This window comes from Pholcus phalangioides, unplaced genomic scaffold (assembly GCF_987345545.1).
Source record: "Pholcus phalangioides strain wild (caught in Gottingen) unplaced genomic scaffold, Ppha-v1.0 ptg000013l_1, whole genome shotgun sequence".
In the NCBI taxonomy this organism is placed as follows: Eukaryota; Metazoa; Arthropoda; class Arachnida; order Araneae; family Pholcidae; genus Pholcus; species Pholcus phalangioides.
This window is the reverse complement of record NW_028301606.1, coordinates 27,339,244-27,356,546: the sequence shown is the minus strand read 5'-3', so window position 1 is coordinate 27,356,546 and position 17,303 is coordinate 27,339,244. Positions and strand designations below refer to the sequence as shown.

General features: G+C 37.3%; 1 protein-coding gene across 1 annotated transcript in view; it reads left to right on the top strand.

Annotated features, from left to right (window-relative positions):
- cactin (cactin, spliceosome C complex subunit) overlaps positions 1-4,494 on the top strand; it is a 29,515-nt gene extending 25,021 nt beyond the window's left edge. The window contains exons 15-17 of the mRNA XM_089241076.1: positions 164-214; positions 661-723; positions 4,232-4,494. Of these exons, the coding sequence (XP_089097202.1) occupies positions 164-214; positions 661-723; positions 4,232-4,357 (240 nt within the window). The 3' untranslated portion in view covers positions 4,358-4,494. The remainder of the gene's footprint in view (positions 1-163; positions 215-660; positions 724-4,231) is intronic.
- The last annotated feature ends 12,809 nt before the right edge of the window (positions 4,495-17,303 follow it).

Here is a 17,303-nt window from a genome sequence, read left to right as displayed (position 1 = left end):
AATGTTAATGAAGAAAAATAAAAACACTGTTAATTTTGTTTACACATGTACAATTTATATTATTTATTTTCTAAATGAGTTGATATTGGTAGCAAAAATGTTTTTTCCAACAGAAATAAACTCAGTTTAAGTTTGTTTTTCATGCACATATATATTTTTGCAGATATTTTATCCGGATTTGATTGAGAAAGCAAAAACTCCAGAATATACCCTGGTAAGCATGCACATTTCTCATATTGCCTTTACACTATTTTATAAAATCATTTTCAACAAAATAGCATGTGTTTATGCTATTTGTTGCAAGCACAATAAGATCTATTTTTATATTTATCTGCATAAATGAATAAGAATAAATAAAGTTATCTGGGAAGAAGGTTCAATTTATATTTTTTACAAAATTGAAATGAATGATACTATTATGAGAGGTCTATAGGAATTTTTTATCCCCTACGATCACATGATATCATCATGATGGGGTGTATTTTTAGGGCATGAAAATCGTAACCCTACTTAATTATTTTCAAAATTCCAATTACAGTCAGTTGATAAATAATTTGAGTTTTTTAAAATCTTTTTAAACTCTCTTAAAAATTTTTTTTAAATGTCAAAGTTTCAACTTCTTATTTAAAGGATGTCTTTTTTTCCTTTTCGATTTCATAGACCCCATGTGAGGATAACAGGGATTTCGCCATACTCAGATTCCATGCTGGTCCACCATATGAAGTAAGTGCACTTTTTCTTTCAAATGATATACACTAATTATAGTTTCATGATTGTGTTTTTTCTGAAAATACAGGATGAACAGAAAAGCCTAGAAACTACGGTATATATACAGTTAAACCTTGATAACTTGACATGCTGATAACTCAAGAAACCCGTGTAACTTGTTATTTGTTATTGTTATGGTTGGCATAATAATAAATTCAATAGGAAAAAATCTCTTTAACTTGACACAAGATGGCTAAACCCTGCTTAAGTCTACCATGATTTGCATCGTGTTATCACAATTAATTTTGTGAATTCCCCATGGATTGGCCAGTTAATATACTTTCATGACATTTTTCTTGCATATTTCAACAATTCTGCATTTAATTTTTTTTTTCTTCAATTTTTTTGTAGATTTTGGTCAAAAATATTTTCTCATACTTTGGGGGGTAGGGTCATTTTCTACTTTTTGAAGCCTAGAAACTCAACCTGTGGACTACGAAAGTTACAAATAAGTGCAGATGATGTATGAAATTTTTGATCAAGAGATGGTTGGAAAAGCTAAAAAATAAAGGATTTAAAATTTTTTAGGTAGAAATTTTTAAGTTAAAAAAAGAAAGTTTTTATAACCTTTGGCAATCACACTGTGCTCATTTGCAAATAACCGATGTCTCAGTGCACTTTTTCACAGCAATTATCGAGATTATTCAGAAACTTTTTGTAGAAAATTGTAGATAATATTTTTTTTGCTCATTTATAGATATGTGTATATGAGTACATGACATAAATGATGTCTAAAAATTGGGAAAGTGAGATCAAATGAAACCTTGTTAACTTGACATCAGCTTAAGTCAGCATGCTCATTGATATGTTTAAAGTGTCAAGTTATTGAGATTCAACTGTATATATATATATATCAAGTGTCTTTCAACCTATCACCACCAAGCATAGTTAAATTTCTTATTCTAATTAAATTGAGATAATTTAAATGATAAAATATTAAGTATAGTGAACTTTTACTTTGCAGACCAGGAAAATATATTGTTGTGGGTAGGGGGGGGGGGAGAGATTTTATATATTGGTTTATGCAGCTGACTATAGGCATTTCCAAACAACAATATAAAAAAATATTGTTGTAGAGTGATTTATGGTTATACAGAGTATCATTGCAGTGAGATTTCAGAGTTAATAATACATAATGAAATTGGACTTATATGAGTTATTTGTTTGTTAAAATGTTTCAGAAATTTCACTGATTCCCAGATTTAAAAAGGTTGAGGAAACACTGGTGTACTGGTGCATATCTTTTGAGTTGTAAACATTGTCATTCTCTTTAATTTCATATAGCAGCAGTTGGCAACCCATGATCAACCAGTAGATCAGGACCCCTGAGGATTTTTCTTTGAAAATTCTCATAATAGATATTTTTTGCACACATGAACTGTCAAGACTTTTATATTTTGTACTGAAGAGACTAGTTATAATAGCATTAAAAGAACATTTAAAGTAAGTTTTGATATTTACTGCATTTTACAATAATACAGCCAAAATAAAAATCCTTCATGGGTCCAAAAAAAAAGTTACGCTATTTTCTGAATGAAGCAGACCTGCCTATAGACCCAGGATCACCTTAACATATGTATGCAGCATGGGGTCTTGAGTGCATAGAAAGGCCCCCATGGTAATGAGATTTGACTTTTAGTTTTTTCTATAAGTACGTAAATTTTTATGCAGTCACTCCCACTGTGTTCTAGTCTTGCAAGGATTTGTGATCCTGCTAAAATGGTCCTGCATAGAACTAGGGTCATCTTGACACTTTGGGTGATGGCATCCAGGCATGGCCCTGAGCTTAATGTCAATAGAGGGTGTCCTACATGATGAGATCTGGTACCATGATTTGTGTGAGTAAGTAAATGCATAAGGTGTTGCTTCTAGTTGAAGTGGAAGGCTCTAAAACATATTTTTGCCAAAGGGCCACAGTGTTGAGAGACGGCACTGCATAGAAGTAAGAGTCTAACTCCTTCATGGAGAGGGGAGGCACAAGGAAAAAATATGGTTCCAGAGGCCATAGCCGTAAAAAGTTAGGCACTTATTTGGTCTATACCAGGGCTGGATAATTCCCAGTTGCCAGGTAGCCATGGTAACTAAAATATTGCATAGCTGCCAAGTCTCCTGGATTCTCCGGGAGGTTCTAGAATTGCTACTCTATCTGCTGTACTCCCAAAAAAATTCTTGTATCTCCTGAATTTTGCTCATGATTGTAAAAAATCCCTATATTTGGGGGGAAAATTTTTCCCCAAGAATTTACCCCCCAAAAAAAACTGCTGCTTCATAAGGGTTGTGTAAATTGTCACCATTTCGTCACATCGCAAAAAAATTTCATTTTTTGGGAAGAAAACACAAAATTGGCATGATTGTGTGTATCTGCTTTATCCATGTATCCCATTTCAGGCCCGATGGAGATTTTTTCGTTTGCAAGATTTGATTTTTGAGAGGTAATTCAACCCATTGACTTTAACCTACTGGTTGGCCCCATGATTTGCGATGGTTTGTATGGTGTCATGGTTTTTGCAATGGGAAAATATATTTAAAATTTCCCTTTTACTAATGAAAAGTCCCTAAAATGTAAAAGAAATTTAAAAAAAGTTCCAGAATTCTAATTTTCCACAGTTGGCAGCTATGATATTAGTATTGCACCTAAAATTTTCTTCTTTGTGTAAGTTACTAAATTGCAGGCTGAGAGCAGCACAAAATGTTTGGAATTTATTGCAGCATATCTGTTAACATGGAAAAGAGATCACTGTGCCCTGAAAAAGTCAAAAGAAGCTTTGACTTTTGAAGGGCTTTTTTCTTATGGTTAAAATTTTGTCACCTAAAAAATTGTTCCTATGCCTAGATATTTTTGTGACTTGTCCAGTTCTAGTCTATACTGTTCTTCAGTTATTAAAATTCATGCCAAAATAACGCTTTTGCTTATTTGTTACTGGCCAATATGACATACTTCATATTCACACATTGACCTGTCTTCACGCATTTATTAGTTTGTGAGGGGCTGGGAACTGGGCAGCCACTTCGGGAAGAGTCTAAACCAGAGGTCCAACTTTTTTCCAGTTGCGAGCACTGCCTGTACCCATCATAAAAAGAAGAGCACCCTTATCGCAAGTGTAACATACAAATGCATGAAGTGACGATGAGTTCAATCCTTGAATGCAATTGGAACGTTGACCAAGTGCTCGCAAGCATGAAATCGGACATGAGCATCGAGCACTCTGGGTACTTCAGGGAGCATCGTGGTGCTTTCGAGCAAAGATGATTTTGGTTGAAAAACCGATTTTTGGTTGAAGATGCCTGTTATAAACTGTGAACATTAACAAATATATACTCATAGGTTTTATTTCAAATCATCCTGATATTGAATTAAATCATTTTTTCCCTTTGGTCTCTGTCAATTTGCTGTATGAATTATTTTAATGTTTCTTTTTCTTGAATTCATCCGTATTTACTGAATGCACTTCTTTACTTACAGGATATCGCCTTTAAAATCGTGAACAGGGAATGGGAGTATTCTTATAAACGAGGATTCCGGTGTCAATTTCACAATAACATCTTCCAACTTTGGTTTCATTTCAAGCGTTATAGATACAGAAGATGATACAGTTTTGTTACTGAACACATTACATACTATCTGTTGTACCTTAAGTTATGTACAAGTTCTCATGCACACTCCACTTATTTGATTTATGTACATATCAATGGATTTTAATTGGAATACAAACAATTTATAGTGTCCTTGTACGTCTGATATTTTTCTCTTATTTCTAAATTATTTTGTAACTATAGCATATCTTTCCACATTTACTTTTTTATTAAGTTGAGCATAATATTCATACATTTTATTTCACTATAATAAACTAATAATTTCCTGTACATACAATAAAACCCTCTCTTTTGCAGACATCAGCAGGACAAAAAATTTTTAAAAGGGGGTGACAATTAATCAAGGGTTTCAAATGCATACTTTTCTTGTACGAGGAAAATTATTTTTTGTCCATAAAAGAGAGGGTAACCATGAATAGGAGGTTTCATGGTATAGGGATAATTTTATTGGGTAGTCCACACAATGAGATAGATAACAGGGGTGGGAACTCTGCGCCGCACTGCGCCACACTGCGCCAAAACTAATATCTTGCGCCATCCTGCTCCAATACAGTATTTTCGCATTTTTCTGCGCCAAATAGCGAATTTCGCTTCAGTATGTCCGGAATATCGGGAAGGATGCCAAAAAAATTTTGTTCCTGCTAGCCACGAAACGTTTCTTTACGAGAAGAGTGTGTTTTATTCCACTATACGTAAACTATCGGCCCCTGATCGGGCTTTCCATCGCAAAACCCCGATATTGTCCGTGATCGTGGAACTGAAGATGGTTTGCAATGCCTTTCAGCTTTAAAGTGCAAATTTGAGTGTTTCCATTTAAAAAAAAAGTCGTCACTGGAAGCAGCAGAAATTACCGTAGTCGATTGTCATTGTGTTAAATCCCGATGTTTCGTGAAAAAAATTTTCATTCCGCACGTAAAAAGCGCGTGTCCACCGAATTACGAATGTTAGTTTAGAAACTTTGCCGGATATCGCCAATGTTGCCGAATAACGAGCGTTAAATCGCCAATGTTGCCAAATAACGAGCGTTAAATCACCAATGTTGTCGAATAACGAGTGTTAAATCGTCAATATCGCCGAATAACGAGCGTTAAATCGCCAATCTCAGCCAAATAACGAGTGTCAGATCGCCAATCTCGCCAGATAATGAGTGCTGAATCGCCAAACATCGAGTTGATTCTTCCGAAATTCTCTCCCATTTTGCAACAATTTCTTTCCAAGTATTAAAAAATTATAAACTTATAAAATTTTTCTAGCTCATTTGAAGTGCTGCTGTTCAAGGCAGCAAATAGTGCCCTCAGTAAGCAAAAATCACCTTAAATAGACGGGTGCAAAAAATTTTATGACAGCCGCTCTTTCAAACAAGGTGTCAAAAGCCTAAAACACTAAAAACAAAAATCAAGCTGATGAAAAGATGTTTGATAACAAAAGACAGTGCAGTTTTATTTTGAAAAGGGTTGAGGGTTGACGAAAATATTCTTGTTAATTTCACTGCTCCAATTTATAAATATATGCTCCGAATCCCATATTTTGCTGCTCCAAAATTGCTCCAAATCCCAAATTTGCTGCTCCAAAACTGCTCCGAATCCTGAATTTTGCTGCTCCAAGGCTGCTCCGAAATGGACTTAGTCACTTCCCACCCCTGTAGATAATCTAAATGTGTGTTCAGACTAGTTCCTACTCCTGTTACGCATACCATACTTTATATAACGTGTCTTGTACAAGTGCGCTCTACAGTTCAAATTTGTTTGAACTACGAATGACAAAGTTGTTCCTTGTCATTTACATTTTCGAGCCATACACTATTACTGAGGAATGTTTTTTAGTTTTAATTAAGTTTATGTTTTAATTAGTTTTTTTTGTCTAAATACTTATCGGAAAGTAATGTATTTGTCATAAAAATTTGCACACCAGTTGCAAATCAACAATTGTTTTAGATTAACAAACCTAAAATTTTTTTAAAGAAAACTGAAAACCTAATTTTTAAAATTGTATATTTCAGAATTTCTTTTTTTATATATCTTGAACAACTCCAGACTTTTGTTATATAAGAGGCGTTCAAGTATTATGTCAGCAGATTGTTTTCCATTTTTAACTTCCCCCCCGCCGTCAGCAAAATTTTGTCAGTCCTACCTCCTAACGCATCTTGAGTTGGATTAGTACTGTCCGGGGAGGAAATAGGGCAGAAAAGTGTAAAGCGGGTAAACAATATTTTAGGAAATGCTCAAAAGCAAAAATTTGTATTTTTGCAAAAATAAAATTTTTATTTTTCCTGTTAGTTGGTTACAGACAAAACAGATTTATAGAATAAAATTACAAAATATGGACGTTTAGAGTCAGACGTTAGCATCAGTGTTCTAGGTTTTTTCATTCATAGAAAACTATACCCTATATATCAGGGGTTCTCAAACGTTTTCCATCCATGGCGCCCTATTATCTTATTGAAGCTTATCTGTGGCTCCCCAGAGCAATTTTACAAAGGGTGTTTTTGAAAAAAAATTCGGAAACCGTTACCCTCCATGGTGCTGCTGACAAAGGTTGGCATCGCTCTGTTTGAGAACCCTTGCCCTATATTGTATAAGGTAGTATGTTGTTATATGTCAATCTGCACTTCTCCAAAATTTTAAGGAATAATTTTGTGAAAAGATGGTCTCTTCCCCCCCCCCCCCCCCCCATTAAAACAGACAAATATTAGTGAACATTGCTGAGGATACTTCCGTATATACGGGAAATTAGGGGAAAAAACACCTGAGAGACAGGGCAACAACTTTCTAATTAGGTTTTTGAGCACAGGGTGTCCATATAAAAAGTTACTATATTTTTTCATGTATACGACCCCTCAAACAAATTCTGAGATTTTAAGTAACTGTACGTCATTTGAAAGCTTTTTGTAACTGAAAGTATGTTTCTAAAGTCAACGGTTGCAAAGCTATCTACCTGCAAGCAATTTGATACAGCCTATATAACTTCATCTTGCAAGACCTCAGCTTAGGGTCATATTGCAGGATGAGGAGGGCGCATGAGTTTCCGTGCCGTGCCCAATTGAACTCGTGGTTGGGAATCAAGAGGTTGGAGCCCTGTCATCTTATTGGAGGCATACTCACAAATCAAGACTTCATTATTATAACCATCACCAGAGTTCCCATTCAAGAACTCTGGCATGTGCTTTTAAATAATCATGAAAATGCTCGAATAAATCATGATTCTAATCATTGAATTATAGGTTGTTTATCTAAGTTGTTGGATTTTTTTTGCCATAAACTCAATATTGAGTAGGCTCCAGTAAAGATCTCAGTCTCAGGGCATGATGAGAAAGAACAGAGATGCTGTGGGACAAGGAAAAATTTTATTCCCACATGAAATGTGCCCTATAACTTTGTTTTCTTTCAGATTGGGGCATATTGGCTTTCATTCTTCCTGCATTGACCTGTTTCCCTGCGCATAGAATTTTTATATCCGTGCAGAATCTCAAGAAATAACATGCTACCTTACGCAATACAAGGAAACTTATTTCTGCCCAGCAAAAAACTATGTACATGGACAAGCATAATCATTCTTAGTCATTCCCAGATTCTAAACACATAAATTTTGTGAACTTATACCATGAAAAAATGATGCCATTCTTAGTTACTTTTGTCCATAACACAAACGGGTAAAACTAAAATTTTATAATCCCTTCTGTCACCTGTCAAATAAAACACAACTGTTATTATATTTTATCGATTCTATTTTTAAGGATGATTGACAGTTGTGTTTTTTGTTCTATATGTGACAAGGGGTTCTAGTTAAAGGATGCTTCTTAATATAATACATACTGTACTGCAGAGGTCTTCAACCTTTTTCTAGTTGTGAGCACTGTCTGCACCTATCATCAAAAGAAGAGCACCCTTACAGCTTGTTTGACATACGAATGCATGAAATCAGGATCATTTCCATGCTTGAGTTCAATTTGCACAAAATGTTTAATTAGAACGTTGATTAAGTGCTCGCGAGTACCAATTTGGACTCAAGCATATAGCTCTCTGGGTGCTTCAGGGAGCACCATGGTGCTCGCAAGTAACGGGTTGAAGATGCCTGCTGTACTGTATAGTAGTTATTTTCTGAAAGGGATATTTTGGCGGATAAAATTTCATTTTTAACTGTTTGTTAGTTATAAAAAAAGGAACTAAGGAAAACATCAATTTTTAATGATTACTAAGTTTACAAAATATGGACATTTAGATTCTGGGAATGACAAAGAACAAGAGTGCATTGTGTACACATAGTTCTTGCTAAGCAGAAAAAAATGCCCTATAGTGTATGAGGTAGTATGATATTTTTTTCATTCCTGCACAGATATCGAAATTCTGTGTGCAGGGAAACAACAGGTATGTGCAGGTGAAATTAAAGAGAATCTGTCTGGAAAATAAAAAGCATCCTTGGTACTACCTAAATAAAAAAATTTATTCAACTTAGCAGCATTTTTTTACTCATCTCAGTCTCACTTTTCCACGAAATTCGAGCAATTGATAACATACTTTTATGTCCTTCAATGAGGTCTTTGCCCCCCACCTGCCAGATGTGTATTTATCGTTTTGTGGACTGTGGGCTACGCAAATTATTTTGCCGCCAATCATTCACCCATTCTAGTCTAGTTTTAGTGACTTATTCCTGCAAATTAGCCGCCCCAGACTATAGCCTGCTTATCTGCCCCCTCCCTCCTACAAAGTAAATATGTCTATGTGTCACTAGCTTCTGGTTGTTAACATGCTTTCACATCCTCCAGGTCACTGTTTTTGTCCCTCACACATCTGGCCATTCTTTTGATCATTCACATACTTGAACGCTGTTTTGGTCACTCACATACTTGTGACCACAGAGGGAGAAGGTGTAGAAGATGTGAAGTTATAATATGTTGATCCTATGGAATGGCTCCCAGTGGTGGTGATAGGATTTTTTCTCTCTCAAAGGTTGTTGTGGGGGAGGGAGGGAGGATGATAAAGCAAATTATTTTGGAAGATTGTAGACTAGACAAACACATAGAGAACGTTTAGTTTCTTATCAGGATTATAACTAGGAGTTCGAATATTTTTTTCAGGAGCGAACGACAATGACATAATTCTGCCACCTGCTCTCTGTCTGACTTAAAATAATACACATTCGATTCAATATTTAATATGCTAGTGTCTGGCATGTTATTTGATAGATCGATAGCACCGCTCACAACCCTGGACTGATGCAAAGCACCTTCCGTTCTCTTAAAAGAGGTGGAGTTGTGTCGGAAAAGTTAGCAGAGATTTATAGTGGTGGCTCCCCTTGCCCCGTGCTCGCAAGTATAGAATCACTCGCGTCGTTCTCCCCATGAAGACAGCCATCAACTTGAAGAAACGCACAAGCCATTTGACTAAAATGTATAGCTGGACCCAATGATTAGGGAGAAAAATTGCATGTGTGCCCAGTGGCACAAAAGGGCCAGAGACCGCAGCCTGGGATTTCGAAAGAAGTGTGGAAAAGACTTGTGGGCAAGAAAGAAGAAGTTGGCATGTTGAAGTAGGAGAGATTTGAGAATGTCATGTTATTTAAAAATAAATAAATATATATATATAATTTATTTTGTTGCATGTTATTTAAAAAACAAAAAAAATACTTGCCCCAGGTATTTTATTTTAGAGATAATATGTCATATATTATATGACATCCATATTTGCTAAGGGCATCTTTTTCTCTGCCACCTCATTGGGCATTTTGTATTTTGTGGCATTGTATTTGTATTTGCATGTTGGGCAATGGATCACGAAAGTATGCACAGGATGATTCCCTAATTCCCCTTGTCGCATTTTACTGGCAAACCATCTGATCCTAGAGGCAGACTTCCGAATGGAAAACTATCCAACTAACGTGTAAGTCTCAGATATATACCTCATTCATATTGCAAAGTGTTGTACATAGTTATTGAATGAAGAAAAATTAACTTTTTGTGCAGTCACACTGTCCTGTAACTTCCAATTAGAAAGGTATTGTCATATTGCCCTGTCTCTCGTGAGGCTAAAACAAAAAAAAAATCCATGTTTTTTAAGTGCTCCAATATTCGCTGGAATATTTAAATTCAAATATTGGGAAAGAACAATATAAACTAACCGACAATGTTCCTTTCCCTTAGAATTCAAACATGTTAGCGAATATTGTTCTTAGAAACATATACTTTTTTTTTGCCTCAGGAGAGACAGGGCAACAACTTCCTTATTGGAAGTTACAGGACAAGGAGACTGAATAAAAAATTAGTTTTTTTTCAATAACTATATATATATACACCCCCATCCCTTGAAATATGAATGACGTATATATCTGAGTTTCACACGTTATTCTGATACTTTTTCTAACTGGAAGTATGCCTCTAGGATCAATGGTTTGCTAGTAAAATGTGGCACAGAGAATTATAGTCTCACCATTGGATGTTGATCCTGGATAATATTTGTAATGCAGGTAATACATTTGTAATGTTAGACCAGGCTGTATTTCATATAGTTTGAAGAATAACTAGATCCTTAGATATATCACCTTTAGTGTCAGAACTAAATGCAAGTATAAAAAATATATAGAGTGTGATCAAGTTAAAACTGCCAAAATCTGCAATTTTCGAGGGAAAAAAAGATAAGGATGAAATGTTATATATAGAGAGCCATATATTATTTATTATATGGCAATTCTCATTTATCAGTTTTGTTCTGTCAGAATTATTCTCGCATAACTATCAACCTCCCTCATTATAGATTTTATGCTCATTGCATATTGCTCGACACAAAATGACTAACTGTAATTCCTTTTTATCCATTCTTCTACGAATGCTATTCTTTTGCTGAAATAAATGTGGAAATGATGACATAAAAGAGACATTAAAGAATAATACTATTCTGTCTAGAGAGGGGGAAGGGGTATTATACTCTTTTCTGAAATGGATGCTACTAAAAACATCATTATTCGATTTTCGGCGACTCTTCTACGCAGCCGTGGAATCATCGCGTTATATCGGATCAATGGTAACGACGGTCGCAAATACTTCGTTTTTGAAAATTTTCAGTTGTATCGGAAGTGTCCCCCCTCCTTCCTAGACTAAAATGTCATCAAGAAAGATATCGCATCAATCTCCCAAGATGGCGTATACGAGTCGTAAAATAACCATTTGCGTTCTAAGCGAGCCTCATTAAGGCGGAGATCTCCAGCCCTAAACTAGGTAATTACAAAGTTGTTACGATGACTTTGGGAAGCGGATGCGGGACCTGCCAGCCAGCCAGCCACTGAATCGTTTCCAGTGGTGAAACAACGAGTTTCTGGTTGTGTATGTGGTGGTGGAAGGAAGGGCAGATTCAAATTGATCGGTAACTTTTCGTAAATTTATCGGAACTTTCATTAGCAGTTGTCACCTGGAATGCAAGCAACGGGAAGCTAACGAGATATTGGAAAACGTTGAACGCTTTAAATGTTTCCTTCCGAATGGAAGAGTCGGTACATACGAACGTGTGTACTTTTTAGCATCGGACAAAGTTTCGCGCGCGCACACCTACCCACACTCGGACTTACTTGAAACTAATGATGATGGTGATCAGAATCTCTCGGAGAAAAGCTACACGCTTTCGTTTTCTGTTGTTTTGCTTCGAAACGTTATTGGTGAATCGAGAAAGGGGGAGAGAGAGAAAACTAACGTATATTTTCGTATAAAACTTTTGAATCTCTTATCATTCCCTTTCGGTTTTTGATGTGGAATCATTTATCCCACCTTGTCAAGATGATAGCAGGTTTCACACTTCAACCATTACTGGCGTCATCGGACTTGCATCCATTTACGCTACTATTCGTAAAAATATCAGATAACGGTTTACAGAATTTGCTAAATTATCGGAATATTTACACGCGCATTTATTTACAAGGCTTTTCTTAAAATTCGAATGACAATGGCGATTTTGTATAGGTAGATCCCATGTGAGATAACCATGGCTGTAGTAACGAGTTCGGTGGGGTGGGGGGCTTTTATACTTCTGTTTGGAACGATTTAAATAGCAAAATACAGAATTGAATCACTAAAATGGCATATCGTCGTATTTCTTGAAATGTGTGACACAATGATCAAGAACATCAAAATGCATTTGTAAGCAGGCGCGGAACCTATGCAGAAAGGGCCTGATATGATAGGGGAAATAAAGGCCTGTCCATTACAGGTTAGTAAACACCACTTATACATGAAAAGTGGTCCCCTTCTTCATCCCGAATTCACACTTCAACTCGAGCATCGCATCACTGTATCATCCGCAATTTTCCAGGAGGAAATTTAATTGCCTTTCAAATACTGTTTACTGGTTTTCTACAGTATATATATATGTGTATTTTATGGTCGATCCCGCTTATAAAGTTTAAAAAAAAACCATCACGAAAAAATGGAAGCGGAAGAAAGCCTCAGGAAATCTCGATGAGTATTAGTGAGAGTTGGGACCAAGACAGAAAATGAGTCGTACTAAGCGGCAAAACGTTATAAGCGGTATCTATTGTAAATAATTCTTCGTAAATACTCGGAACAAATTCTAGAATAGTTGGAAAAAAAGCAACAAATTATTAACTTTGAAAAATCAAGTATTATACAGAATTTCATCAAGGAAAGAGACTTTTCTGGATATTTTCAAGGGATGGATTCGCTATCTCCGCCGTAGGGAAGTGTAAAAGTAGTAAACACGCACACTGTAAGTGCTCAAAAGGGAAAATCTCGAGAAATCGCAAAAATCTGATTTTCAGCCCGTAGGGACGTTCACATTTGCGACCTCTTCATACGCCCCTTTTGAACCTCTGAGGGAGGTATTCACCGACATGGTTTAAACTAGTCACAATTTTTGGATAAGAGATCAACATAGATTGGTTAAAAACCTGAATTTGACCAATCCCTGTCGATCGCTTATCAAAATATTGTGACTACAGTTTAAACCATGTCGGTGAATACTGCCCTTAGAGAAGGGGTTTTGAAACCCTTTTCACCCGCGGCGAACAAAAACCCGCGGAAAAAACATCGCTTCGAGAAATCTTTGTCAGGGCCGCTGCTCTGCGGCGCACAGTTTGAGAACCCCTGACTTGGAGGACTACCAGGCACTTTTCACGGTGACAACATTATAAAGCATTTCTCATTTGAAACCTTAACGTGAAAAACAGTATTCGTTGTTTGGTACTTACGTTGTTTACCACTTTTACCTTTCAATTATATATTCATGATGTTTAACCTAGATTGGGGGTGGGGGGGGGGGGAGATTGACATCTTTATGAGTCATTGTTTTTTCATTATTAGTATTTGGTGCTATTGAATTTCTGCAATTTTCATGCTTAATTTCATTTGTTGGGGTTTTTATTTTTTTAATTCCTTGTCATAAAACGCATTGTTGGAACTGATACATTCTCTAGTCGAGCAATTCAAACATTCGAAAATTGGGCCATCATATACATGTTCTCACCATAAATTTATATCGGGGGGAACCAAACTGACGATTGAAAACGCTTTACCATATGATTCCATATACAAAAGTAAAACCAATTTTTTTTTGCGGACACGGGCGGGATAAAAACATCCGTCTGGAAAAGAGGGGCGACCAGAAAAAAAGAGCGTTCGTATCAGTTGGCGGCCCGAGAAAAAAATCTCTATCATTGAGGGACCTAATTCGAGGTGCCACTTCGAGAGGAAAAACTCTACCTGTGCAGGACCCGTTCTTTGCGCACCCTATCCACGTTTTTTTTGGTCGACAATGCTTTTTTTTAGCCTTTCAACTCGGATTTGGTACTGATCCCCTAGTTATTGAAGAGTTTCAATTAAAACGCAGTATATTGAGTTATTTCTTATTTAGCTAAAATAGAGGGAAAGATCGCTACGAGTCTATAGCGTTAGGAGAGGTTTCATTGCACATCACAATTTTCTACAATTTTGGGGAAGGAGGGGGGAGGGGTCCTTACTTCATATGTCCCTACATCCACACGTATACAGTCTAGATCGCTTATGATGTCCAATGTTGACGACATCCGTTGCTTTTATATGATTATTTTTATTAGGAAAAGATCACGGCATATATAGATGGCACAACTAGTTTTTGTCGGTTTATTCCGATTTTCTCAAATTAACAATCATTACTGAGAACAATGAAAACATTTAATGGCCACGTAAAAGCCAAGAAAAGAAGAACCTCCTTGTTTCGATTGTTTAGCTTATAAATTCAGCATTAGGGTCTTAATTAGCATAGTTTTAGGTAGTTTGTCAAATGATTCCAGGGTAGGGAAAAAGGAAAAATTCTGATAATAGTTATTCTAGTTTGGCATCCCCCTCCTCGTTTTTTGGTAAATATAACCTTGTTTTTTAGCTATCCTCATGCAGAACATCTTAGCAAATGATTACAGGGTCGCTGCAGCGAAATTTCTCAAAAAAGAGCAGGGCTTTAAGTTTGTGTCGTTGTTGGGAAAAGGCTCCTACGGGACTGTGATTGAAATGCAGACTCCTCATCTTGGCGCGGTGGCTGTGAAGATCGTAAATCGCCAATCCTCGAACACGGTCGAGACTTCAGAGTGGGTCCACCTCAACCATCCGAACATCCTGCGCTGCATATGCGTCTACGATCATCATCCGCAATTCACGGTCTTCGTTACCGAGCTGATGAGGACCAATCTCACTAAGCGACTTGGTGAGAGTACTCATCGAGAGGACCCGAAGGCGATCGAGAGGAACAGACGTTACCTGAGGCAAGTGCTGCTAGGCCTGAGGTATTTGCATAGCAGCAACCTATGCCACCTTGACTTGCGGGCGGACAATGTGTTCGTCACTTTTCGCGATGACGTTGTGGTAGCGGACTTCTCGGGGTTATGCTCGTCGAACGAAAAGAAGAACTTTTGTCCTCTGCCGAAGTGCTTCAGGCCGCCAGAGATGTTCCAGGAACAACCGGGAAAGAATAGGATCAAGGTTAATCCAATGCCCATCGACTTGTGGGCTTATGGCCTGTTGTCCGTCCACATGTTTTATTTGAAAAAGTTCTGTAAGCTCGTGGTCAAACAGCATGCCACTGAATCCGAAGCTGCCAAATATGTCGAAGCTTTTCAGGATCCCATTAACATTAGTCTGGTCTTGCGTAAAAGTTATCCCAAAAGTGACCCAAGCGACGGATTTGCCAAAGATTTCGGTGATTTCATTTCCGGATTTCTAAATAGAAGCCCTCGTAAGCGATGTACCGCTTCGCAGGGTCTGAAGCACGCCTTCTTAGCACCCGTTGTACCGCAATCTGTTCTGAAAACCCCATGTGACTCGGCTTCCACGAGTGGGTTATCGGGTTCTCGCAGCCCAAAGAAAAAGCAATCCGTCATGAACCGGACGTTTTCCGATGAAGACTCGTTCGCACGAGAGCTCGAAAGACGAGTCGCTGAAACGGATAGGGTATCGGCTGTGAGTGGTAAAGCGGGCGCGGTGCTCGGAGACGACAAAGAGCGGAGCATATCGGAATCGCTGGATAGCTTGATGGACTCGGCCGACGTCGATTCCGGCTCGTCGCTGACTTGTGATTTCCCAGATTGTTCGTGTAGCCGGCCAAAGACAAAAAATCTAAACTGTTCTGATCGCACTTCTGACCCGAAGCCGCCGAAGATAGCAAAGTACGGCCGGGGGACTTACCACAACGTTCCCAGGACCATATCCGAAGAAGTGTTTTCTGAGAATTATAGGCAGCGAGATGTAGGCGCCTCGCATCGGAAAGATGAGGAATCCGCCGATGACGCCATCGCTAAGCGGAATCGGGATCTCAAAAGTAAATGGGATTCATTCGTGACGAAGATCGGCCACTTGAAGAGGTGGAAAGCTTGAAGGAGACACCTTGCGCCCATCGACAGAGACGACGTGTCGGGAATCTGAGGACATCTCTTGGTTTTTCTTCGATATCCAATTTTCATGTCCGAAATTCACATTAAAGGAATGTCAAATCCACAAAATTGTTTGATTGAGTTAATTTTTTTAATACTTTTATAGTAACACAGACTATTTCATCTTGTTTTTCTGTATTGATCTGATAATACACAAATACACAGACAGGCAATAAAAAGAACTTATTGAACTTTTGTTTCCGGATTCGAAGACAAGATGGCAACTTTTAATTAAAACGTAAAATATGTGATAAATCAATTTAATCAACAAGAATTACAAATGAATTCACTACCACGTTATTCTTGGGGAGGGGATAGTGGAAGGAGAAGGTCAAAGATCACACCAGGACACCTTGAGGACAAGACTACTTCATAAGATTCTGAGTTTCCAGCTTCAAATGTAAGAAGGAAATGGTGTTGTCTCACTTTGGACGGATTGTACATATGTTCTGAAGACTAAGATTCTTTTTTTCTTTATATCGACCTTGTGTTGAACTTCCAAATGACGATGAGATAAGAGGGAAAAGAAATCATTTTTCATTAAAAATGCAGAAATATCCAAAATATTTCCTTAAAATTACCAAAATATGCTCCAACACATAAAAATAGTGAAATATGCTAAAAAAGTCGTAGAAATCCAAGTCGTACGTACTAAACTGGGTACTTCTACAATTCCCCTTGCCACATTTTACTGCGCAACCGTTGATCATAGAGGCATTCTTCCAATTAAGGTAAAAAAAGTCATTCATATTGCAAGGGGTTGTGTAGTTATCAGAATAAAGAAAAGAAAAAGAAAATTAACTTTTTATGCGGACACGTTGCCCTAAAAAACCCAATTAGAAAGTTGTTGGCATTTTGTCTATCCTGAGGCCAACAAAAAACTTTCAAATTTCTAATACGCTGAGATATTTGAATTCAAAACTCCCGGAGAAAAGTTGTGAAGCTACAGAATAAACAAGGAGGAAAAGAACCGTTGTCCGTTAGCTTATACCGTTCTTTCCCAACTTTTCTCCGGGGTTTTTGATTAACATTTTACGCACTTAAAA